This window comes from Mobula hypostoma, chromosome 1 (assembly GCF_963921235.1).
Source record: "Mobula hypostoma chromosome 1, sMobHyp1.1, whole genome shotgun sequence".
NCBI classification, from domain to species: domain Eukaryota; kingdom Metazoa; phylum Chordata; class Chondrichthyes; order Myliobatiformes; family Myliobatidae; genus Mobula; species Mobula hypostoma.
The window spans coordinates 30,448,686-30,473,049 of record NC_086097.1 but is presented as its reverse complement, the minus strand read 5'-3'; the positions used below and the strand labels follow the sequence as shown (position 1 = coordinate 30,473,049).

Here is a 24,364-nt window from a genome sequence, read left to right as displayed (position 1 = left end):
ATGAACTCAACACCTTCTATGCACGCTTTGAAAGGGAGAGCACATCTACAGCTGCGGAGATCTCTGCTGTCTCAGAGCCTGATGTTGGACTGTCCTTAAAGAGAGTGAATCCTCGCAAGGCAGAAGGTCCCAATGGAGTACTTTGTATGGCTCTGAAAACCTGTGCCAGCCAACTACTGGGAGTATTTGAGGACATTTTCAACCTCTCACTGCTATGGGCAGAAGTTCCCACTTGCTTTAAAATGGCAACAATTATACCAGTGCCAAAGAAGAAGAAAGTGGGCTGCCTTAACAACTATCGCCCGGTAGCACTCACATCAACAGTGATGAAATGCTTTGAGAGGTTGGTTATGACTAGACTGAACTCCTGCCTCCACAAGGACCTGGACCCACTGCAATTTGCCTATCGTCACAATAGGTCAATGGCAGACGCAATCTCCATGGCTCTTCACATGGCTTTAGACTACCTAGAAAACACAAGCACCTACGTCAGGATGCTGTTCATCGATTATAGCTCAGAATTTAATACTATTATTCCCACAATCCTAATTGAGAAGTTGCAGAACCTGGGCTTCTGTAATTGGATCCTCAACTTCCTAACCAGAAGATCACAGTCTGTGCGGATTGGTGACGACATATCCTCTTCACTGATGATCAACACTGGCGCACCTCAGGGGTGTGTGCTTAGCCCACTGCTCTACCCTCTGTATACACGTGACTGTGTGGCTAGGCATAGCTCAAACACCATCTACAAATTTGCTGACGATACAACCATTGTTGGTAGAATCTCAGGTGGTGATGAGGGGGCGTACAGGAGCTAGATATGCCAACTAGTGGAATGGTGCTGCAGCAACAACCTGGCACTCAACGTCAGTAAGACGAAAGAGCTGATTGTGGACTTCAGGAAGGGTAAGACAAAGAAACACGTACCAGTCCTCATAGAGGGATCAGAAGTGGAGAGAGTAAGCAGCTTCAGGTTCCTGGGTGTCAAGATCTCTGAGGATCTAACCTGGTCCCAGCATATTGATGTAGTCATAAAGAAGGCAAGACAGCGGCTATACTTTATTAGGAGTTTGAAGCGATTTGGCATGTCAATAAATACGCTCAAAAACTTCTGTAGTTACACCATGGAGAGCATTCTGACAGGCTGCATCACTATCTGGTATGGAGGGACTACTGCACAGGACTGAAAGAAGCTGCAGAAGGTTGTAAATCTAGTCAGCTCCACCTTGGGTACTAGCCTACAAAGTATCCAGGACATCTTAAGGAAGCGGTGTCTCAGAAAGGCAGTGTCCATTATTAAAGACCTCCGGTACCCAGGGCATGCACTTTTCTCACTGTTACGATCAGGTGGGAGGTACAGAAGCCTGAAGGCACACACTCAGCGATTCAGGAACAGCTTCTTCCCCTCTGCCATCTGATTCCTAAATGGACTTTGAAGCTTTGGACACCACCTGACATTTTTAAAAATAATACAGTATTTCTGTTTTTGCACATTTTTTAATAATCTGTTTTGATTTGCTTGTTTATTTATTATGTTTTGTTTAATTTATTTTTTTCTCTCTGCTAGATTTTGTATTGCATTGAACTGCTGCTGCTAAGTTGACAAATGTCACGTCACATGCCAGTGACGATAGATCTGATTCTGATTCATTCCATGTTCCAATGATTAGATATACATGTGACAAATAAAGCAATGTGCACATGTGCATGCATACAGACACGTTCTCTGTGTGTGTGTGTATATATATATATGTATATGTGTGTGTGTGTATATGTATATGTGTGTGTGTGTATATGTATATGTGTGTGTGTGTATATGTATATGTGTGTGTGTGTATATGTATATGTGTGTGTGTATATGTATATGTATACATACACACATATATACACACACTAATATATTCATACTATATTCAGTGTATGGATTTATTTGTGTAGCCTACCTTTTGTACATTGGCTGTTTTTGAGCCTTTGTGCGTAGTTTTCATAAATTCTATTGTATTTCTTTATTTTTCTGTAAGTGCTTGTAAGAAAGTGAATTTCAGGGTACTATATCGAAACACATATGTACTTTGATAATAGATTTTACTTTGAACTTCGGTTGCTGTACTTTGTTAGAAGCGCTCCATAAGTAGAAACCATTGACTTGTCTTCAACGCCTTCACAGTTCAGTTGTGCAGCCTTTCTTTTTCCACAGGAGAGAACCAGTGTGACGGAAATACTTGCAGTAACGGAGGCACATGTTATGATGTGGGAGACACCTTTCGATGTGTATGTGCGCCAGAGTGGGACGGCAGTACCTGCAACCTTGGTGAGTTCTTCTCTAAGTAATTTTGCAGGAAGTTCAGTCCAGAGAACTTCTTCCTGCTTTGGTTACCGATGCAACTGTTAATCATTCCACAGAATGTGCTGTTCTATGAACCATTCCTTCCCTGTAAGGTGGTTGGTTTGGCTTCTATTGCAAAAGACTTAACTAGTGCACTTTCTGTGTTTCAGCTAAGAACAGCAGTTGTATCCCCAACCCTTGCCAGAATGGAGGGACATGTGTGGGCAGTGGAGATACTTTCACTTGTGTCTGCAAAGAGGGATGGGAAGGACCCAGCTGCACTCAGAGTAAGTTCAAGTTATCTATGTGTCTATCAAGTTCACTTCTTTTGTGTGTCGTCTTGAAGCCTGTTTGGTATTTGTGGGCCTGGCTATACCCAATAAGAATGGTTTGTTCTGGAGGCTATGTTTGAGAGTTGAATGTCCCTTGGGATGCCTGGGCAATCACCGTATCGAAAGCACGTACCACCAGGCTAAGGACAGCTTCTATCCTTCCATTACAAGACCCTAGAATATTAAGAAGGACTCTTGATCTTACAATCTATCTCATCATGGCCTTGCACCGTTATTATTGTTTACCTACACTACACTTTCTCTGTAACTGTAATACTTTATTGTGCACTCTTGCTATTGTCTTACCTTGTTCTACCTCATTGCACTGTAATGAATTGATCTGTATATAAGACAAACTTTTCATTGTATCTCAGTACAGTGAATAAATCAATTCCAACTTCATTATCCAACTGGTTTTACATATCATCAGAATATAGCTGCTTCAACAATGGTACAATTCCAGGGGAAGTAAGGGACTACAGTACTTGAATTGGCCTTGAAACATCCTAGTTGTATATCCATGTAATGACTGCAGAATTCCATGGGATCCTTTGCATTCTGCTGGAGAGTTTAAAAACAAGTTTTGGTCATCTGCACTAATATCAGCATTAACATTAAACCAAAAGGCTTTGTGACCAATTTTGCAAAAGATACAAAGATAGGTGGAGGAGTAGTTCGTGTTGAAGAAACAGGGAGTCTGCAGAAGGACTTGGACGGATTCGAAGGATGAGCAAAGTGGGAAATGAAGTATAGTTTAGGGAAGTATATGGCCATGCACTTTGGTAGAAGGAATAAAGGTGTGGTTTTGGGAGTCCTCGTGCGGGATTCCCAAAAGGTTAGCTTGCACGTTGAGTTGGTCATGAGGAAGGCAAATGCAATGTTATCTTTTATTTCAAGAGGACTAATGAAGAACCTCTCAACCTCTGCTTTAAGTATACTATGCAAGAGCATCAAAGATTATTCTGCTCCTATTACTTATGTTTTTGTGGTTGAATTTTTAGTTTTAACATCAGATAACAATGCAGAGTAAAGTGTAATAGCTATAGGGCATGCAAAGTACGGGTAAGCAGTAAGGAACAAGATCATAACCAGATCGATTGTGAGGTCAAGAATATACTTATTCTGGGGAAACATTTAGTAATCTTATAACAACAGTGCAGAAGCTGTCCTTAAATCAGTGCTTTCAAGAGATTGACCAGGGTGTGAGGGGCCTTTGATTATGTTGTGGGCTTTCCCAAGTTAGCGGGAAGTGTAGACAGTCAGTGGTAAGGAGATGGTTGGAATGTCCTGTTTCCATCCTGTACAACTTTGCAACACGGAGAATTTGATTTGGTTGTAGGGTTCATTTGGAAGCAGGGTGACTGGGGCAGTAAACGGGAATTTTTAGCACAAGGCATAGCTGAACAGAAAAGGTTGTAGATCGATGAGCCTAGCAGGAGAATCATCACCTACGCTGGCTTCAGGGACCACTGCCAAGAGTTTCTGAATATGAGGACCCCTGATGTGTAAGGCAGATGTTCTGACAATGTTTGTTCTTCCTTTTGTTGCTTCTGTAGATAAGAATGACTGCAGCCCTCATCCATGGTGAGTGACCAGATCTTGTGGTGTTTTATTGTGAAGAGTGTTTTTTTTGGAATTTTTGACTAGATTAGGTTCTGGGAAACCAAGGGTGAAAAGGCCCCTGGCAGAACTTCTGACAAAACCCAGCTCCTCAATGCAGAATGAGGCCATTCAGCCCATTGTCCCTGTGCCAGGTTTTTGAAAGAACTCCTGTGAGTCTTACTCCATTGTTCACTCCCGCTGAGCCAAACAAATTTTATTTGTTTGGTATTTTTCCAATTCCTTTTAAATGTTCCTATTGAATCTGCTTCCGCACACTCAGGCGGTGCCTTCTGGTTCACAATTGCTGTATTCTTTTAAAAAATATCTAACCTTTCCATCGGTTCTCTTGCTGATTATCTGAAATTCACTCTCCTGAACATAAAACAGTACAGCTCAGGAACAGACCTTTTGGGATAAATGTCTGAAAAACTATACTGGAAATAGTTATTTCCTTATTTATTCCATTATACCCTAAAAACCTCCTCTTCAACTTGGAGTGAGCAACTAATACACTTAATAGAGCAAGAAGCTATCTGCTGAAGGAACTCAGTGGGTCAAGCAACATCTACAGACTCTTGTGTCTACACAACTGAGCTGCAGCCTCACAGCTCAGAGACCTGGATTCAATCCTGACCTCAGGAGCAGTTCTTGATAGGGGGGATTAAGAAGATGTATGGACTGTTAACACAAGAGATTCTGCAGGTGCTGGAAATTCAGAGTAACACACAAAATGCTGGAGGAACTCAGCAGGTCAGGTAGCATCCATAGAGGGGAATACATGTCAACATTTTGGGCCGAGACTCTTCATCAGGACTGAAAGGGAAGGAGAAAGATTCCAGAATAAGGTGGTGGGAGAAGGGAAGGAGTACAAGCTAAAGGTGATAGGTGAAGCCTGGTGGGTGGGAGGGGGGCAGTAGGACGTAAACGAGGAAGTAATGGTGGGGGGGAAAGGTAAAGAACTGAAAGGGGAATCTGATAGGAGAGGAGAGTGGACCATGGGAGGAAGGGGAGGAGCAGGTGGTGAGAAGAGGTAAGAGGCTAGTGTGGGGAATTGAAGGAGAGGGAAAAATTACCAGAAGTTGGGGAAATCGGATGTTCATTCAATCAGGTTGGGTTACCTAGACGGAATATGAGATGTTGCTCTAACCTGAGAGTGGCCTCATTGTGGCAGAAGATAAGGCCAACATATCGGAATAAGAATGGGGATTAGAATTAAAATGTTTGGCTACCAGAATATCCTGCTTTTTGCGGATGGAGCGAAGGTGCTCGACAGAGCGGTTCCCCATCTATATCTGATCTCAGTTCCTCCAATGTTTTGTGTGTTGTGCATAGAATATTGGGGTATTGAGTTCAAAAGCTGCAAGGCAGTTTTGCAGAGTAACATATACAAATTGCTGAAAGAACTCAGCAGGTCAGGTAGCATCAATGGAAAAGAATAAACAGTGATATTTTGGGCTGAGGTACTGATGAAGGGACTTGGCTTGAAACGTTGATTGTTTATTACTTGTCAGAGATGCTGCCTAACTTAATGAGTTCCTCTAGCATTTTGTATGTGTAACTCTGGATTTCCAGCATTTGTGGAATCTCCCAAGGCTCTATACAACCCTGGATTATTGTGTTCAGTTCTGGTTGCCTTATTATTGGAAAGATATGGAAGCTTTAGAGAGGATGCAGAGGAGATTTACCAGGTTGCTGCCTGGATTAGAGAGCGTGTTGGATGAGGATGGGTTGAGTGAGCTGGGGGCTTTTGTCTTTGGAGCAAAGGAGGGTGACTTGATCAGAGGCGTAGATCAAATGGCTAGCCAGAGACATGTAGGGCAGTAATGGCAAAACGACGGGGCATAATTTTAAAGTATTTGAAGGAAAGAAAGGGGGGGAAATGTCAAGAGTTAGGTTGTTTACACACAGTAGTGGGTGTGTGGACCACGCTGCCAGGGTTGGTGGTAGAGGCAGATACATTAGGAACATTTAAGAAACTTGGATAAATTCATGGATGTTAGAAAAATGAAGGGCTTATGTTATAGGAGGGAAGGATTAGATTGATTTTAGCATAGTTTAAGAGTTTGGCACTGCTTCGTGAACCGAAAGGCCTGTACTGTGCTGTTCTGCTCTGTTTCACCCAAGATTGGGGTTAAACATCAGCAAGGTGCTCCACTGTGCTATCCCATCTCCAAAAAGTAATGTGATTTGAACCTGTTTCTGAGAAGCTTTTGCTCCTTCCTCTCCCCAGTGGGGTCACAGGTAGCCTTCACGTCAAACATAGATAGGACAAGGAGAAGAATGAGAGGCCAGTGTAATACAACTCCTGCCACAATGGATAAAAGAGCGGGGGATTGTTGTAATCTCATTTAAAATTAAATCTGTGCCGCTTTAATCGGCTTTATAGCAGATTTACTGCAAATCCCTTGATCTCGCCCTCGTCCTGAGCCAGATGACAATCCCGCGGCCAACTCGGGCCTGTGTAGTGAGTGTGAGAAGCCAGGGGTGGGGTTGCCTTATCTGTGACACAGGGCTGTAATCGGCAGGAGGAGAGAAGGGGTAATAAAGGGAATTCTTTGAGGATGCTCAGCTGTAAATGGAACAGCAGGCGTCCTGGACCCTGCCATTCTCCCATTGTCAAACAAGAGCTTGAAATATCCTCCTTAATGACAATCGATATTTGCATCTGAATAGTGGGTGATGTTGAGGCAGAAGTTGTTGCTTTTCTTCACGTGTCCTTGTCGCTCAGCTGTGCTTATGTTGATGGTAGCAGGCGGTCACTTCTGACTAACAGACAAGTGGTGGTGGGCTGGGGGGTGTCTGTGCTTTGTCTTCACAGCTACAATGGAGGCATCTGCGTTGACGGTGTGAATTGGTTTCGGTGTGAATGCGCTCCAGGTTTTGCCGGACCGGACTGTCGAATCAGTAAGTACCTGACGTGCAGACTGGAGGGTTCAGGGGTTGTGCCATTTGTGACCCAGCTCCCCTTTTGTTCCAGTGCAGGCCAGTTGTACCGCGTATAATGCAACACCAGCTGACTATATTATTCATTCGGAAAGAAAGGCCATGTCTGGGTGAATTGAAGCCAATTGTCCCCATCACACATAACACCCTCTCCACAGTTGTATTCTTTGTTTTAACCTTAAAGAACCTTGAAAGGTCTCTTTAGATCTAGTCCACCTTCAAATGTAAAAGGTCTTTGGTAACACCTACAGGAATGCGTTACGGTGAGGGGCTGCGTTCCCAGACAGGAGTTTGTATAACTGTTTTCCCCAATGTGTGCTTGCATTATCCGTGCTTGTGTCAAGGAGCACGAGTTGAAAAAAAAATCAGTTTGTCATTTATGATTTTTTTCATAGACGATCTGAGTTGTATTGTGATTCAGATTTATTTATCACATGTATGTTGAGACTTACAGTGAAATGTGTTTGCGTTAACAACCAGCACACCCAAAATATGTGCAACACAGACAAAATGCTGGTGGAACGCAGCAGGCCAGGCAGCATCTATTGGAAGAGGGACAGTCAACGTTTCGGGCCGAGACCCTTTGTCAGGACTAACTGAAAGAAGAGATAGTAAGAGATTTGAGAGGGGGAGGGGTAGATCTGAAATGATAGGAGAAGACAGGAGGGGGAGGGGTGGATCTAAGCTGGAAAATTGATTGGCAAAAGGGATGCAAGGCTGGAGAAAGGAGAGGATCATGGGACGGGAAGCCTAGGGAGAACGAAAGGGGGAGGGGAGCCCAGAGGAAGATGAAGAGCAGGCAAGGAGTTATAGTCAGAGGGAGAAAAAGGGGAAAAAATGAATAAGGGATGGGGTAAGAAGGGAGGAGGGGCATTAATGGAAGTCAGAGAAGTCAATGTTCATGTGCTGGGGGCAGCCCGCAAGTTTCACAACACCTTCCAGTGCCAGCATACCAACTCCACCAAGCTCAGCAGAAAATCACAAGTAGCCACAACAACAGTACAAAACAAGGCAACGGCAAAACAAGCGCCTTTCTGTTTTGGGTTCTTAGCTAAGAAACGATGTGCAGATATTGGAGAAGATCCAGAGGAGATTCACAGGAATGATCCCAAGATTGAAAGGATTAATGTATGAAGCCTGTACTTGCTGGAGTTTAGAACAGTGAGGGGAATCTTATTGAAACTAACCGAATATTGAAAGGACTAGATAGTAGATGTTAAGAGGATGTTTCTTTCAAGTGGGGGAAATTAGGACCAGAGGGCACAGCCTCAAAATAGAAACATAGAAAATAGGTGCAGGAGTAGGCCATTCGGCCCTTCGAGCCTGCACCGCCATTTATTATGATCATGGCTGATCATCCAACTCAGAACCCAGCCTTCCCTCCATACCCCCTGACCCCTGTAGCCACAAGGGCCATATCTAACTCCCTCTTAAACATAGCCAATGAACTGGCCTCAACAGTTTGCTGTGGCAGAGAATTCCACAGATTCACCACTCTCTGTGTGAAGAAGTTTTTCCTAATCTCGGTCCTAAAAGGCTTCCCCTCTATCCTCAAACTGTGACCCCTTGTTCTGGACCTCCCCAACATCGGGAACAATCTTCCCGCATCTAGCCTGTCCAATCCCTTTAGGATCTTATACGTTTCAATCAGATCCCCCCTCAATCTTCTAAATTCCAACGAGTACAAGCCCAGTTCATCCAGTCTTTCTTCATATGAAAGACCTGCCATCCCAGGAATCAATCTGGTGAACCTTCTTTGTACTCCCTCTATGGCAAAGATGTCTTTCCTCAGATTAGGAGACCAAAACTGCACACAATACTCCAGGTGTGGTCTCACCAAGGCCTTGTACAACTGCAGTAGTACCTCCCTGCTCCTGTACTCGAATCCTCTCGCTATAAATGCCAGCATACCGTTCGCCTTTTTCACCGCCTGCTGTACCTGCATGCCCACTTTCAATGACTGGTGTATAATGACACCCAGGTCTCGTTGCACCTCCCCTTTTCCTAATCGGCCACCATTCAGATAATAATCTGTTTTCCTATTTTTGCCACCAAAGTGGATAACTTCACATTTATCCACATTAAATTGCATCTGCCATGAGTTTGCCCACTCACCCAACCTATCCAAGTCACCCTGCATCCTCTTAGCATCCTCCTCACAGCTAACACTGCCACCCAGCTTCGTGTCATCCGCAAACTTGGAGATGCTGCATTTAATTCCCTCATCCAAGTCATTAATATATATTGTAAACAACTGGGGTCCCAGCACTGAGCCTTGCGGTACCCCACTAGTCACCGCCTGCCATTCTGAAAAGGTCCCGTTTATTCCCACTCTTTGCTTCCTGTCTGCTAACCAATTCTCCACCCACACCAATACCTTACCCCCAATACCGTGTGCTTTAAGTTTGCACACTAATCTCCTGTGTGGGACCTTGTCAAAAGCCTTTTGAAAATCCAAATATACCACATCCACTGGTTCTCCCCTATCCACTCTACTAGTTACATCCTCAAAAAATTCTATGAGATTCGTCAGACATGATTTTCCTTTCACAAATCCATGCTGACTTTGTCCGATCATTTCTCCGCTTTCCAAATGTGCTGTTATCACATCCTTGATAACTGACTCCAGCAGTTTCCCCACCATCGACGTTAGGCTAACCGGTCTATAATTCCCCGGTTTCTCTCTCCCTCCTTTTTTAAAAATTGGGGTTACATTAGCCACCCTCCAATCCTCAGGAACTAGTCCAGAATCTAACGAGTTTTGAAAAATGGGCATTTCTTTCAAACAGAGATGAGGAGGAATTTCTTTAGCCATTGGGTGGTAAATCTGTGAAATTCATTTGCCACAGATGGCGGTGAATTAAAACAGAGGTTGATAGGTTCTTGATTAGTTGTGGGATCAAAGGTTACAAGGAGAATGGGGTTGAGAGGAAAAATAAAGCTTCCATGATAGAATGGCAGAACAGAATCGATGGGCTGAATGGCCTGATTCTGCTCCAGTGTCTTGATTTCTCTCTCACGTTCTCTCTTTCTTGCTCTCAGCATCTGTGGAAAGGAACAGTCAAAGTTTTGGGCCAAGAAGAAGGGTCTCGCCCAGAAATGGCAACTGTTAATTCTTCTCCATAGGTGCTGCCTGACTTGCTGAGTTCCCCAGCAATTTTTTTTATGTGATGCTCTGGATTTCAGGTGGAACAGGAAACCGCTGTATTTGTGAAGCTCTCTGCTGCCTTAACCCCAAAATTTCCCTTGCTCTTGTCTTCTCTCCCCACCCCCCCCCCCCCACCCACACTCGCAATCTATGGAACCCACTTCCTGACACTAAGATGCCTTCGTGGCAGGGAATCTGTTAACCCAAACAGGCAGTGGACGTCCCTGAGCTGAGGGGAATGGAAAGTTGGCTCTTGTATTTTCACCAGACACTGACACTTCATTGACGGTGCCTAGAAGCACAGCTGCACCGACTGAAGTTGGGAAATAAAAAGCCACTCAGAGAGCCGCCTCTCAATCATTGCTTTAACTCAATTGTTCACTGTGCAACTAATGATGAGGTTTGAGAGGCCAGCTCTGGCTTCTGTAATTAGGCAACGCAGGAAACAGGGTTTCATCAGCGTTTTTAGTGTCCTTCACTTCTTTGTTAATGTGTACTTTTTATTCTCCTTCTCTCTAAGATATCGATGAATGCCAGTCTTCTCCTTGTGCTATTGGAGGCACTTGTGTGGATGAGATTAATGGTTACAGGTGCATCTGCCCAGCTGGGAGAGCAGGCCACAGATGCCAAGAAGGTACGTGATCTCTTTTTGTTTTTTTAAAAAGAAGCAATGCTTCCTTATTTGACTTAAGAACACTCGAGGTCTGCCGACTGGCTAATGGCTTCTATTTGTGACCTTGTTTTCATTTCTAATGAGTGGTTACTTGCTTGAGAGTAGCAGGGGCTCCTTGCTTGCATGTCTGTCTCCCAGCAACAGTCAGTCAAGGGAGCTAAATGGGAATGGGGGCTGGGGTGGATTGGATGGCTTTGCATTGGCTGAAACACAATTATCCTATTGTTTGGTCGTATTGATCTGTCTCCGAGCTCTTCAAATTGTCTTTTTAATCTTTTTAACATAGCACACTAGCACAGTACAGACCCTTCGGCCCACAATGTCATGACGACCTCTTAACCTACTCGTAGATTAATCCAACCCTTCCCTCCTACATATCCTTACATTTTTCTGTCATCCATGTGCCTATCTAAAAGTTTCTTAAATGTCTGTAATGTAACTGCCTCTACCACCACCCTTGAAAGTGTGTTCCACGCACTCACCAATCTCTGTAAAAAGAAATTTTGTTTGTCTCCCAATACTGTTCTAGTTACCTTAAAGTTATGCCCCCTCATGTTAGCTGTTTCTAACCTGGGAAAAAGTCTCTGGCTATGCCTTTTATCATCCTGTAACACTTCTATCAAGTCATCTTTCATCTTCTTTCTCTCCAAAGAACCCTAGTTCGCTCAACCTATCTCACAAAACTTGCTCTCTAATCCTGGCAGCATCCTGGTAAATCTCCTCTGTACCTACTCTATAGCTTCCATGTGCTTCCTATAATGAGGCAACCAGAAATTAATACTCCAAGTCGAACCAGGGTTTTATCGAGCTGCAACATTACCTTGTGGCTCTTGAACTTTTTCTAAGTTGTGGGCATGCTATGTTGCCGCCAGAGGCGTTGCAACACTTGCAGGCTGCCCTCAGCACATCTTTGGATTTTTTAAATGCAAGCAAAGCATTTCACTGTAATGTTTTAAAGATTTGATGTACATGAGACAAATAAAGTTAATCTTCATTTCAGTTACTTAAGGGATTTCCTTGTAAATTCCTATTCTATTGTACTTCCAGTATTCTTTCAATCAGCAGGTGTGAACTGAAATATTTGTGTTGCCTTATTCCCACTGGTCACTGCTGTGTCTACCATTCTGTGATGCTTAATGAAGTTCTACCCCTCTCCTCCCCATCCACCCCCCACCTGGCTCCATCTGCCAATCATCTCCCTTCTCACCTGGATCCACATACCCCTGCTGCACCCGTCCTTCTCACCTTATTAAGCAACTCTCTCTCTTCTACACAGGCCATAGTGTTGCTGACAATACAGCATGGATGTAGGCCATTCGGCCCAACTATGATGCCCGCTGAGTTCCAATTTTACCCTCCATTTACCCATCCATGGGCTTCTTAAATACTATTGTACCCTCAACCATGTCTTTTGGCAGCTCATCCGATATCTCACCATCCTCTGCATGGAAAAAGTTGCTCTTCAGGTCCCATTTAAATCTTCCCCTCTTACCCTAAACCTTTTGCTCCCTAGTTTTGGACTGTCCTACCCTGGGGTAATGAATCAGAATTAGGCTTATTACCATTGACATATTATGAAATGTGTTGTTTTGTGGCAAGAGTACAGTGCAATACGTAAGTGCTATAAATGATAGTAAAAATATATTTTAAAAATTCAAGGAAACATTCAAAATTTGTGTTTCTCCCTCCCCTCCCCCCACTTTTCAAATCTACTCCTCATCTTTTTTTCCTTCAGTCCTACTTAAGGGTCTTGGCCCGAAAAGTGGACTGTAGTCTCTCCATAGATGCTGCCTGGCCTACTGAGTTCCTCCAGCATTTTCTGTGTGTCGATTCAGAATTGTTTAATGTCATTTCTAGTAAACAGTTGTAAAAGAGAATGAAATAATTGTTACTCTAGATGGATGCAACACCAGAAAAAAACCAATAAGATAAGGAACACAATAAAAAACACAATAAATATAAATACATAAGATAACTTGTATACTTTGATCGTATATCCAGAAAGTATGTACAGGCCAAGTAACTGTTCATGAGGTGACTGGCAAGAAATAGTAAGTGATGGGGTGAGTTAGTGATGAAGGTGTTGATCAGCTTTACTGCTTGGGGAAAGTAACTGTTTTGAACCTCATGGTCTTGATGCTACAAACCCCATTTCCAGAAAAGTTGGGATATTTTCCAAAATGCAATAAAAACAAAAATCTGTGATATGTTAATTCACGTGAACCTTTATTTAACTGACAAAAGTATAAAGAAAAGATTTGCAATAGTTTTACTGACCAACTTAATTGTATTTTATAAACATAAACAAATTTAGAATTTGATGGCTGCAACATACTTAACAAAAGTTGGCGCAGAGGCATGTTTACCATTGTGTTACATCGCCTTTCCTTTTAATAACACTTTTTAATCGTTTTGGAACTGAGGATACTAATTGTAGTAGATTTGCAATTGGAAATTTTGTCCATTCTTGCTTGATATAAGACTTCAGCTGCTCAACAGTCCGTGGTCTCTGTTGTCTGATTCTCCTCTTCATGATGCGCCATACATTTTCAATAGGAGATAGATCTGGACTGGCAGCAGGCCAGTCAAGCACACGCACTCTGTGTCTACAAAGCCATGCTGTTGTAGGACGTGCAGAATGTGGTCTGGCATTGTCCTGCTGAAATAAGCATGGACGTCCTGGGAAGAGACGTCGCCTTGATGGCAACATATGTCTTTCTAAAATCCTAATATACGCCTCAGGAGTCAATGGTACCTTCACATACATGCAACTCACCCATGCCGTGGGCACTGATGCACCCCCATACCATCACAGATGCTGGCTTTTGCACCTTTCGCTGATAACAATGTAGATGTTTGTTTTCACCTTTGGCATGGAGAACTCAATGCCTGTTTTTACCGAAAACTAGCTGAAATGTGGACTCATCTGACCACAGCACGTGGTTCCACAGTTTTTCGGTCCATCTGAGATGAGCTCGGGCCCAGAGAACTCACCAGCGTTTCTGTATAGAGTTGATGCATGGCTTCCTCCTTGTGTAGTACAGTTTCAAGTTGCATTTCTGGATGCAGTGATGGACTGTGTTGAGTGACAATGGTTTTCTGCCCAGGTGGCTATAATTGTCACAGTAGCATGACGGTTTCTTAGGCAGTGCCGCCTGAGGGCTCGAAGATCACGCGCATTCAACAGTGGTTTCTGACCTTGCCCTTTGCGCACTATGCCTCTGAATTCTCTGAATCTTTTTACAATATTATGTACTGTAGATGTTGAAAGACCTAAATTCTCTGCAATCTTGCGTTGAGAAATGTTCCTTTTGAACTGACTAACAATTCTCTCACAAATTTTGGCACAAAGGGGTGAGCCACGACCCATCCTTGCTTGCAGAGACTGAGCCTTTGATGGATGCTACTTTTATACCCAGTCATGATACCTCACCTGCTGCCAATCAGCCTGCTTAATGTGGAGTCTTCCAAACTAGTTTTACTTGAATATTCTGTGCACTTTTCAATCTTATTTTAACTCTGTCCCAACTTTTGTTGAGTGCGTTGCAGCCGTCAAATTCTAAATTTGTGTATATTTACAAAATACAGTTAAGTTGGTCAGTAAAACTATCGAAAATCTTTGTACTTTTGTCAGTTAAATAAAGGTTCACGCGAATTAACATATCACAGATTTTTGTTTTTATTGCATTTTGGAAAATATCCCAACTTTATTGGAAATGGGGTTTGTACATAGTCTTCTTCCCGATGTGAGGGGGACAAATTGTCCTAAGAGCAGCGTGGGTGGGATCTTTCATGATGTCACTGGCCCTCTTCCGGCACCTTTCTGTATCTATGTTCTTGAAGGTGGTAGGCTGGTGGCAGTGATGCACTGGGCAGTTTTGACTACCCATTGTAGAGCCTTCCTGTCTGTCACAGTGCAGCTACCGTACCATGCAGTGACGCAGCTTGTTAGGATGTTCTCTACTGTGCATCTGTAGAACGACATTGAGTATAGATGTGCATAGTCCTGCTTTCTTCAGCCTCTGCAAAGTAGAGCCATTGGTGAGCTTTCTGAATTGTGTAGAATGTGCTCTGGGACCATGAGAGGCTGAAATAATGCAAAAGGGAGGAAAATGGTAAGGTTGTGTTCATGGTCTGTTCAGAAATTTGATGGAGGGGAAGAAGTTGTTCCTAAAATATTGAGCGTCTTTCTTCAGGCTCCTGTACCACCTCTTTCGTGGCAATAACAAGATAAGGTGGATTGCGAGGGTCCTTCATGATGGATGCTGCCTTCTTGAGGCATCACCTTTTGAAGATGCCCTTGATGGTGGGGATGCTGGTGCCCATGATGGAGTTGACTGAGAAGACCTGTCTTAACTATGCTTCTCATAATTTTAAATGTTTCTGCATGGTTGCCCCTATGTTCATTGGAGTAAGTACATAGACTGACCAGCCTCTCCCAGTATCTATAGACCTGGCAATATCCTGATGCAGGGTCTCAACCTGAAACATTGCCCATCCCTTTCCCTCTGCAGGTACAGCCTTGACCCAGTGAGTTCCTCCAGGAGCTTGTTATTTTTATTTTGCTCCCAATTCCAGCACCTGGTACCTTTTGTGTCTTTGCTGTTGCTTCCTCCTCGCAATATCCCAATGACTTGTATAAGCCACCCTGCACTGAGCATGCACGTTCTTGTTTATTCTTCTTGCCTCACTGGGAAAAACAACTGGACTAACCCGGCTTGATTCATTTCAATGAGTTCGCAATCTGTCGCTGTTTTTCTTGAACATAATCTGTTTTTCCAGGGCTTGACCCTGGGAAGAGTGTGTACTAAATACATCCTGCCCAATTTGTTATGTTGAGGATTGAGAAACTGTAGTGTTGGTGGCCTTGGCTGAACATAAATATGAATGGTTTGAAGATGATGCAAGAAACACATACAAAATGCTGGAGGAACTCAGCAGGCCAGTCAGCATCTATAGGAAAAAAGTACAGTGAACATTTTGGGCCAAGACCCTTAAGCAGGACTGGAGGGAAAAAAAGATGAGTACATTTGAAGGGTGGGCAGAGGGGAGAGAGAAACACAAGGTGATGGGTAAAACAGGGAGAGGAAGGGATGAAGTAAAGAGCTGGGAAGTTGATTGGTGAAAGAGATACAGGGCTAGAGAAGGGGGAGTCTGATAGGAGAGGATAGAAGGCCATGGAAGAAAGAAAAGGTGGGGGGTGGGGGAAGGAGCACCAGATGGAAGCGATGGGCAGTAGGCAGGCAAGGAGATAAGATGAGAGGCAAAAGGGGATGGGGAATGGTTGGGGGGGCATTATAGGACTGTTTGGAGCCCTGAATGGTGAGCACCCATTTTAATTCCACTTACCATTCCCATTCCGATATGTCATTCCATGGCCGCCTCCATTGTCGTGATAAGGCCACACTCAGGTTGGAGGAACAACGCCTTGTATTTCGTCTGGGTAGCCTCCAACCTGATGGCATGAACATCAATTTCTTGAACTTCCTGTAATGCCCCCCCCCCACTTCACCATTCCCTATTCCCCATTCCCCATCCCCTTTTCCCCTCTCACCTTATCTCCTTGCCTGCCCATCATCTCCCTCTGGTGCACCTCCCCTCTTCTCTTTCTTCCATGGCCTTCTGTCCTCTCCTATCAGACTCCCCATTCTCCAGCTCTGTATCTCTTCCACCAATCAGCTTCCCAGCTCTTTACTTCATCCCTCCCCCTTCAGGTTTCACCTATCACCTTGTGTTTCTCTCTCCCCTCCCCCACCTTTTAAATCTACTCCTCATCTTTCTTTCTCCAGTCCTGCCAAAGGGTCTCAGCCCAAAATGTCAACTCTACGTTTTTCCATAGATGCTGCCTGGCCTGCTGAGTTCCTCCAGCGTTTTGTGTGTGTTGCTTGGATTTCGAGCATCTGCAGATTTTCTCCTCTTTGTTTTTTTCTTGTTCAGGCACAATCTGCTCATACCTGAGCTAGAGTTTGTGCCCCCTTCCCCAGAATAAACTGAGCTGTGCTCTGATTAAACTACTGGAATTGTCAGTAAAGTCAAAATGACAAAAACTATAGACCCTGAAAATTTGAAATACGGACCGTAAATGCTTTATTAACTCGGGTCAGATAGCACCTGTGGAAAGAGGAACAGTTAGTTGACAGACCATAAGAGATGGGAAAAGAATTAAGCCATTTGGACTATCACGTCTGCTGTGCTATTTCAGCATGGCTGATCCATTCTCCCTCTCAACCCCATTCACCTGCCTTATGCCCATAACGTTGCATGCCCTGTCTAATCAAGGGCATGATATCAGCCTTCGCCTTAAATATACCCAATGACTTAGCCTCCATAGCTACCTGTGGCAATGAAATCCACAGATTCACCAGCCTCTACATAAAGAAATTCTTCCTCATCTCCATTCTAAATGGATGAGGCTGTGCTCTCTAGTCCTAGACTCTCCCACTTTAGGAAACATCCTTTCCATTTCCACTCTTATGTAGGCCTATCAACATTGACGGGTTTCAGTGAGATCCCCCATTCTTCAAAATTCGAGTGAGTAAAGGCCCAGAGACATAAAATGTTCTTCATATGATGACCCTTTCATTCCCGGAATCATTGCCGTTAACCTTCTCTGAGCCCTCTCCAATGTCAGCACATGCTTCTTAGATGAGGAACCCAAAACTACTCGCAGTACTCCAAGTGAGGCCTCACCAGAGCCTTATAAACCCTCAGCAATGCATCTTTACTTTTATATCCTGGTCCTCTCAAGTTGGATGCTTACATTGCCTTTGCCTTCCTTACCACTGACTCAACCTGCAAATTAACCTTTAGGGAATCTGTGAGGATTCCCAAGTCGCTTTGCACTTTAGATTTAAAAATTTTCTGTCCATTTAGAAAATAATCAACACTTCCCCACACAATTTTCCATCTGCCACGCTGCCCATTCTCCTAATCCGTCTTAAGTCCTTCTGTAACCTTATTTCCATAACACCATCTGCTTCTCCACCTATTGTGCGTGGAATGGACTGCCGGCGGTGGCGTGGAGGTGGGAATGATAGGGTCTTTGAAGAGACTCCTGGATAGGTACATGGAGCTTAGAAAAACGCAGGGCTATGGGTAAGCCTAGGTAGTTCTAAGGTAAGGACATGTTCGGCACAGCTTTGTGGGCCGAAGGGCCTGTATTGTGCTGTGGGTTTTCTATGTTTCTGTGTATCGCCTATAGACCTTGCCACAAAGCCATCAATTCTGTCATCCATATCAATGACTTGTAACATAAAAGCAAGTAGTCCCAACTTCAACTCTTGCAGAACACCACTAGACACTGGCAGCCAACTAGAAAAGGCTTCCTTTATTCTCACTCTTTGCCTGCTGACAATGAGCCCATCTCTATCCATGCTAGTATCTTTATTATAATACCCTGGGATCTTATCTTGTTTAGCAGCCTCATATGGCACCTTGTCAAGGCTTTCTCAAAATCCAAGCACATAAAATCCACTGATTTTCCTTTGTCTGTCCTGCTCCTTTACTTTAAAGAATTCCAACAGATTTGTCAAGCAAGATTTTCCCTTAAGGAAACCAAGCTGACTTTGGTCTATTTTATCACGAATCTTCAAATACACTGAGACCTGATCCTTAAGAATGCCTCCAACATCCTCCCAACAACTGAGGTCAGGCTAGCTGGCCTATAATTTCCATTCTTTTGTCTCACTCCCTTTGTGAAGAGTGGAGTGTCTTTGCAAATTTCCAGTTGTCTGGCCCATTCCAGAATGTAGTGATTCTTGAAAGATCATTACTAACGCCTCCACAATCTCTTCAGCCACCTCCTTGAGGACCCTGGGGTGTAGTCTGTCTGGTCCAGGTGACTTTTCCACCTTCAGACCTTTTCAGCTTCCCAAGCACCTTCTCCCTAGTAATAGCAGTTGCACACAGTACTGCCCCCGACACTCTTGAACATCTGCCATGCTACTAGTGTCTTCCACAGTGAAGGTGGATACCATTTGTCTGCTATTTCCATGTCCCCCATTACTACCTCTCCAGTGTCATTTTCCAGTGGTCTAATATGAACTCCAGCTTCTCTTTTACTGGGAAAAAAAAACCTAGTATCCTCTTTAATATTATTGACTAGCTTACCACAATATTTCATCAATTCCCTCCCTATGGTTGATTTTTAGTTTCCTTCTGCAGATTTTTAAAAGCTTTCCAAACCTCTACCCTCCTGCTAATATTTGCTCTGTTATGTGCCTTCTTTGGCCTTTATGTTGTTTTTGACTTCCCTTGTCAGCCATTTCCTTACCCACCACAGACGTTCTCTCTTCTTCCCCCTCTCAGTGGGCAGGAGGTACTAAAACCTGAAAGCGCGTATCACGTATTACTCAAAGGCAGTTTCTATCTTACTATTATAAGACTAATGAACGGTCCTCCAGATGGACTGTTCACCTTACAATCTACCTAGTTATGACTTTACACCTTATCGTCTGCCTACACTGCACTTTCTCTGTCACTGTAATACTTTATTCTGCACTGTTATTCCTTTATTTTGTTTTGCCTCAATGCTTTGGTGCGGTGAAATGATCTGTATGATCAACATGCAGAACAAAGTTTTTCACTGTACCTCAGTATATGTGACAGTTATGGACCAGTTTATATTTTCTGTGTTTGTGTAGACCTATGCTGGCAGTGATTGATGATACAGTGTGAAGGGAGTTTTGTTTTATTTGTTTGACCCGTACAGTAACATCCCTGTGTTTTATAGGAAAATGTAGAGGGAGTGTTAATGTGTATATTGAACTGCACTTTCTCTGCTCAGGGAGATGTATTCTGTATCCAGTTGTCTCTGCCCCTTGGAGTGTTTGATGGAGTTGTACATAAATATATGTAGCGTAACTATTAGACTGAGTCTTATCACCAGTCACCTTGCTGAAGACTGATCAATAGTTTCTCCGTATTTCCCACACATTCCCAGATCCTTTAGCCCAAAGATCTACCCACTGACTGAGTGTGCACACCCCCCGATGAAGATAATTCCAAGGATTCACAGTCCCTAAAATTAAGAGCTTTCTTCTCATTTCAGACTTGAATGGGTGGCCCCCTATCCTGGGATTACTACCTGCCCTGAGTCCAGTCAGACTAAACAGCCACTGCGCATCAGCTCTGAAAATTCCACAGGAAATCTTGTGTCCCTCTGTGAGCTTTCCTCTCAAACTGAAATATAGAATAGTACAGGCCCTTCAGTGCATAATGTTGACTTAACCAACTCCAAGATCAATCTAACTCTTCCCCTCCCACATAACCTTCCATTTTCAGTCTGTATGAGTAGTGTGAAAGACAAGCTTTTCACTGTACTTTAGTATGTGTGACAACCGCTTCCAACCAATTCCAATCTTATGTGGAGTTTACATGTTTCTCTTGTGATCTCATGGTTTTTCCTAGATGATCTGGCTCCCTGCTTTTCCCATAAACGTATGGGTTGGTGGATTAATTGGCCTTTGCAAATTGGATTTTGGCCATAGGGTAGATAGAATTTGGGAGACCTGATGAGAATGTGGGGAGAGTAAAATGGGATTAATGTAGGCTGGTTGATGGTTGGCACAGATTCAGCAGGCTGAAGGGCCTATTTCCACATTGTGTCTCTGTTGCTCTATTAACCTGTCTCCTCACAGCTCAATTATCTTAATGTCATAGAGACATACAACATGGAACAGGCCCTTCAGCCCACCTGGTCCATGCTGGCAAAGATTCCCATTTAAACTAATCCTATTTGTCTGCTTTTGGCCCTGTATCGATCCAAGTTGTTCCAATTCATGTACCTGTCGAAGTTCTTTTTCATGTATTTGCCTTAACCACTTCCTCTGGCAGCTCATTTCATACACCAAACACCTGGTGAAAATATTCCCTCAGGTCCCTATGAAATTGCTCACCTTAAATTTGTGCCCTCTAATTCTTGAGTCTCCAACTCTGGAAATAAAGACGTCATCTTACCTTTATCACATCAGCAAGCTGGGATATGTTACACTGCCCTTTCATCTACTTTTCACACATAGGCAACTTCACTCTACATCCAACTTGTGCTTTGTCTGCCGTGGTGTTGATTGTAAAGAGCATGCTTCCAGTTTATGCTGGCAGCATTCCTAAGTGAGACTTCATTTCCGATTGCCAAGAGAAAAGGTTTCCGGTGTCACTGCATCCCTTGATGGGCATGAGCACTTGGAGTCTATGCAAGCTGTTTACTCCCTTGGCAAAGAGCTGATCCTTTCACGTGTTTCTCTTTGCAGTTATTGGCTTTGGCAAGTCGTGTTTCACATCAGGGCAGTACCATCCACATGGGCTCAGATGGGATCAAGAGTGCAACACCTGTCAGTGCATGAACGGCAACATCAACTGTACCAAGGTATGGCCCGCCATCGCTCAGTGATTGTTATATCTTCTGCTCTGTTCTGAACTGTTGTGGTAGAGGTCCATGAACAGCATTGTTCCGCGGGAATCTGTTCTGGGACCCCACTGTTCATGATTTTTATAAATAACTTGGATGAGGAAACAGAAGAGTGGGTTACTAAATTTGCGGATGACATGAAGATTGGAGTTGTGGATCGTGTGGAAGTTGTGGGTTACAAAGGGATTTTGAAAGGGTGCAGAGCTGGACTGAGAAGTGACGATGGATTTCAACGCTGAGGAGAGTGAAGTGATTCACTTCGGAAGGTCGAACTTAATGGCAGAGTACAACGGTAGGATTCTTAGCAGTGTGGAGGAATAGAGGAATCTTGGAATGCACGTCCATAGATCCCTCAGTGTTGCCATGCAGATTGATAGGCTTAAGAAGGCGTATGGAGTGTTGGCCTTCATTAATCAGGCAGTTGACTTCAAGAGCCACAAGGTAATGTTCAATTTTATTGTAATTCCTCTGAATTCATGTATACCTCCAAACAGAACAATTCCTCTGGCAGCTCATTTCATATACCGAACACCTTCCGGTGAAAATATTCCCTCAGGTTCCTATAAATTGCTCCCCTCTCACCGTAAACATGTGTCCTCTAATTCTTGAGTCTCCAACTCTGGAAATAAAGACATCATCTTCTCTAAACCAAAGTGCACAACTCCGTGTGTATAACTCACAGACAACCCTGTTGCAGCTCAATAAAACTCTGGATAGACCACACTTGAGTATTGTTTTCAGTTCTGATCGCCTCATTACAGGAAGGACGTAGAAGCTTTAAGCCCAATTTGTACTTCTGCGTCAAATGTACGCCTTAGATTCCACGTACCCTAAGCCATAGGGTGACGTGCACCTCCCCAAAAATGTAACTCGCACATCACAGCGATGTAGACCGCAACAACTGTGATTGGTCCGCTTGGTAGCATCGCATTTCCTCCTATGCATTTACGGTTGCTTTTCTCCGCCATGTCTGTACACTGATGCGAAATAAATGGTTGGAGACGATGGACCAAATCGTCAAATCTACCTGCCGACATCCAAAAATATTTGAAATGCATTTCCTCGTCCATGTCTCTCATGAAGAAACTCAACACAATGGCATAGAAACCCCACTGCCAACTAGCGTTTTGGCGGTGAATTGCAGAGCGATGCAGACACAATTACGCATGCGCGCTACGGCATAGGGCTACGCAAAAGTATAAATCAGCCCTACGGCGTAGCTGGTATGCACAAATATAAGAGTGCAGAGGAAATTTAACCAGGATGCTGCCTGGATTAGAGAGCTTGTCTAATGGTTGAGTGAGCTAAAGCTTTTCTCTTTGGAGTGAATGGCAAAAAATTGACTTGATAGAGGTGTACAATATAATAAGCATAGATTGAGTGGACAGCCAGAGATTTTTTCCAGGGTGGAAATAGCCAATATGAGGAATAACTTTAAGGTAATTGGAGGAAGGTATAGGGGGAGTGTCAAAGGTGGTGGTAGAGGCATTAGGGACGTTTAATTGACTCTTGGGTAGTCACATGGATGATATAAAATGGGGAGCTATGCAGAAGGGATGGATTATGCTGATCTTTGGTTAAAAGGCCAGCACAACATTGTGGGCTGAGGGGGCCTGTACTGCAGGCAGGCCATCATCTGTTTAAGGAAATGGATAATATATGCTTCAGATTGAGCCTTGTGTCAGGAGACTGCACCCTTGTAGGTGTAGACCATAAAATGACATTTAGAGTTACACAGGCTGTTCACTCTACCATGTCCATGCTGACCATGTACCCATTTATGGCAGTCCCATTTACCAATGTTCACTCATAGTTGCCTCCTGCCTGTTCCAGATAAACTTTTGCAAAGGCTGATTGATCCTTTATTTCCTTCCCACGGACAGAATTTATCAGTGCCCCTGTGCAGAGCCTTGCCTGTATATGTTACTGGTGATCCAGGATGAATGCTGCCATTGTGTGTGTTCCTAGATGTCTATCCTGGCTTTGAACTGGAGTGATATGCCGTTTCCAGGTGATCCGAGCAGTAGAAGGAATTAGTCTGCCTTCATTGTGCATATTCTTTCCCCCAGATAGTAAACAAACTTTTAAAAGCAGAGGCATGTTTTGGCAGGACCAGCTGCACCTTAGTTTGTTGTCTGTGTTGGACCAAGACGATAAAATGATTAGTTCTGTGTTTCTCAAAATAGTGACTTTGTTCTATCCAAAATTGATCACGCAATGTCTCTTTCTGAATCAAGATTTCGGATCTCTGATTATCCAGGTTAGCATACAGTAACTGATTTGAGTCCGGATCACGTTTATTATCACATGTGCTATTTCGCCCCCCCTCCCCCCCGAAGTTTCATGCTTTATTGGTTTACAGCATTGAATCACTGTGGCTGTCTTTTGACACTGATCAACAGAAAAGACACTGTCATGATAAAATGAAAACAAATTTCTATAAATTGGTCTAAATTTATTATAATTATTAAACACGATGAATGTATAATTACATATCCCTTCAAGTCAGTATTTAGTAGATGAATAAGAATCAGGAGTCTCGCATACAGGAGTGAGATATGCCAACTAGTGGAGTGGTGTCGCAGCAACAACCTGGCACTCAACATCAGTAAGACGAAAGCTGATTGTGGACTTCAGGAAGGGTAAGACGAAGGAACACATACCAACCCTCATAGAGGGATCAGAAGTAGAGAGAGAGCAGTTTCAAGTTCCTGAGTGTCAAAATCTCTCAGGACCCAACCTGGTCCCAACATAACATATCAATGCAGCTGAAAAGAAGGCTAGACAGCAACTATACTTCATTAGGAGTTTGAAGAGATTTTGGTATGTCAACACACATGCTCAAAAACAATAGATGTACCATGGGGACCATTCTGACAGGCTGCATCACTGTCTGGTAAGGGTTGTAAACTTAGTCGGCTCCATCTTG

The 24,364-nt window shown here is 43.6% G+C and overlaps 1 protein-coding gene across 3 annotated transcripts in view; it reads left to right on the top strand.

The window, feature by feature from the left end:
* Positions 1 to 24,364, top strand: part of LOC134345175 (protein jagged-2-like) — a 261,826-nt gene that overhangs the window by 220,264 nt on the left and 17,198 nt on the right. For all 3 annotated transcript variants that reach the window (XM_063045417.1, XM_063045425.1, XM_063045408.1), the window contains 6 exons: positions 2,201 to 2,314; positions 2,500 to 2,616; positions 4,218 to 4,245; positions 7,082 to 7,167; positions 10,875 to 10,988; positions 21,278 to 21,393. In XM_063045417.1, coding sequence (XP_062901487.1) covers positions 2,201 to 2,314; positions 2,500 to 2,616; positions 4,218 to 4,245; positions 7,082 to 7,167; positions 10,875 to 10,988; positions 21,278 to 21,393 — 575 coding nt within the window. The remainder of the gene's footprint in view (positions 1 to 2,200; positions 2,315 to 2,499; positions 2,617 to 4,217; positions 4,246 to 7,081; positions 7,168 to 10,874; positions 10,989 to 21,277; positions 21,394 to 24,364) is intronic.